This window comes from Gracilinanus agilis, chromosome 2, assembly GCF_016433145.1.
Source record: "Gracilinanus agilis isolate LMUSP501 chromosome 2, AgileGrace, whole genome shotgun sequence".
Lineage (NCBI taxonomy): Eukaryota > Metazoa > Chordata > Mammalia > Didelphimorphia > Didelphidae > Gracilinanus > Gracilinanus agilis.
Genome location: NC_058131.1, coordinates 706,254,864 through 706,255,948, shown reverse-complemented (window position 1 = coordinate 706,255,948; position 1,085 = coordinate 706,254,864). Strand labels below are relative to the sequence as shown.

Genomic DNA, 1,085 nt, shown 5'->3' with positions numbered 1-1,085 from the left:
GCTTGTGGTTCTTCCCTCTCCCTGGCCAAGAAGCTTCTTGGGGCTGAGACCCAGAGACTGCAGGCAGTCCCTTTCCACAGGTAGCCAGCGTCCGGAGGTCATTCTACTCCCGACCCTTTCCCTTTCCCGGCCACCCCCGCGCCGGTTCCTGCGGCCTCCCGCCGGAAGTGCGTGTCTGTCGGGGGACGCGCGGGCACGCCGGGAGTTGTAGTCACACCCCACCCCCACCCCGGAAAGAAGCGGACCAGCCAGAGGACCGAGCGCTCAGCGGCCTCCCCTCCATGTCCCTGCTTGGGAGAGGGGTGGGTAGCGGAGGACTACAAGTCCCGGCAGGCGTCGCAAAGTCGCGGGGCAGGTCCCCGCGTCCGGGGTTGGTCCGAGTTCGCCGCTGGCCCTAGGCGGCATGAATGGGGTAACGGGGGCGAAGGGAAAGACTCGGCTCTAGCGGCCAGCTCGTACTCTGGTATACCACTCGCCCCTCCCCTACAGCAGTCCGGGGGCCCCGGAGCACGTGCGCCTGCGTCTGCGCAGCGCGAGCGTGGGAGCCGTTGAGGCCGTTGCGGTCCGGAAGCGGCTGCGGCGGAGGCGGCGACGGCTCGGGCGGCTGGCGGGCCCGGGCGGCGGCGGCATGCCGCGGGACAACATGGCCACGCTGATCCAGCGCATCGCCCGGCAGGCGCGTTTGACCTTCCGCCGGGGCAATGGTGGCAGCGGCGGAGCGCCCGAGGCAGGATTCCCAGACAACCTGCAGCAGCTCCAGCAGCTGCTGAGCCAGCTCCGCGCCGAGGACCTGAACATCAGGCCGCGGCGCTGCGCCACGCTGCCCGGGCCTTCGCCGCCGCCGCCGCCGCCTTCGCACCTGCCGCCCGTCACATACATGCATATCTGCGAGACCGCCGAGTTCAGCCTGGGCGTGTTCCTGCTCAAGAGTGGCACATCCATCCCGCTGCACGACCACCCGGGCATGTACGGCGTGCTCAAGGTGCTCTACGGCACGTTGCGGATCAGCTGCCTGGACCCGTTGCCCCCGCCGCCGCCCCCCGCTGCGCCGCCGCCGCGCTTCGACCCCCCTCTTCGGGCTCGGC

General features: G+C 70.7%; 1 protein-coding gene across 1 annotated transcript in view; it reads left to right on the top strand.

Annotated features, from left to right (window-relative positions):
• Nucleotides 1-245: 245 nt before the first annotated feature.
• ADO (2-aminoethanethiol dioxygenase) overlaps nt 246-1,085 on the top strand; it is a 20,807-nt gene continuing 19,967 nt past the window's right edge. The window contains exon 1 of the mRNA XM_044660322.1: nt 246-1,078. Within this exon, the coding sequence (XP_044516257.1) occupies nt 629-1,078 (450 nt within the window). The 5' untranslated portion in view covers nt 246-628. The remainder of the gene's footprint in view (nt 1,079-1,085) is intronic.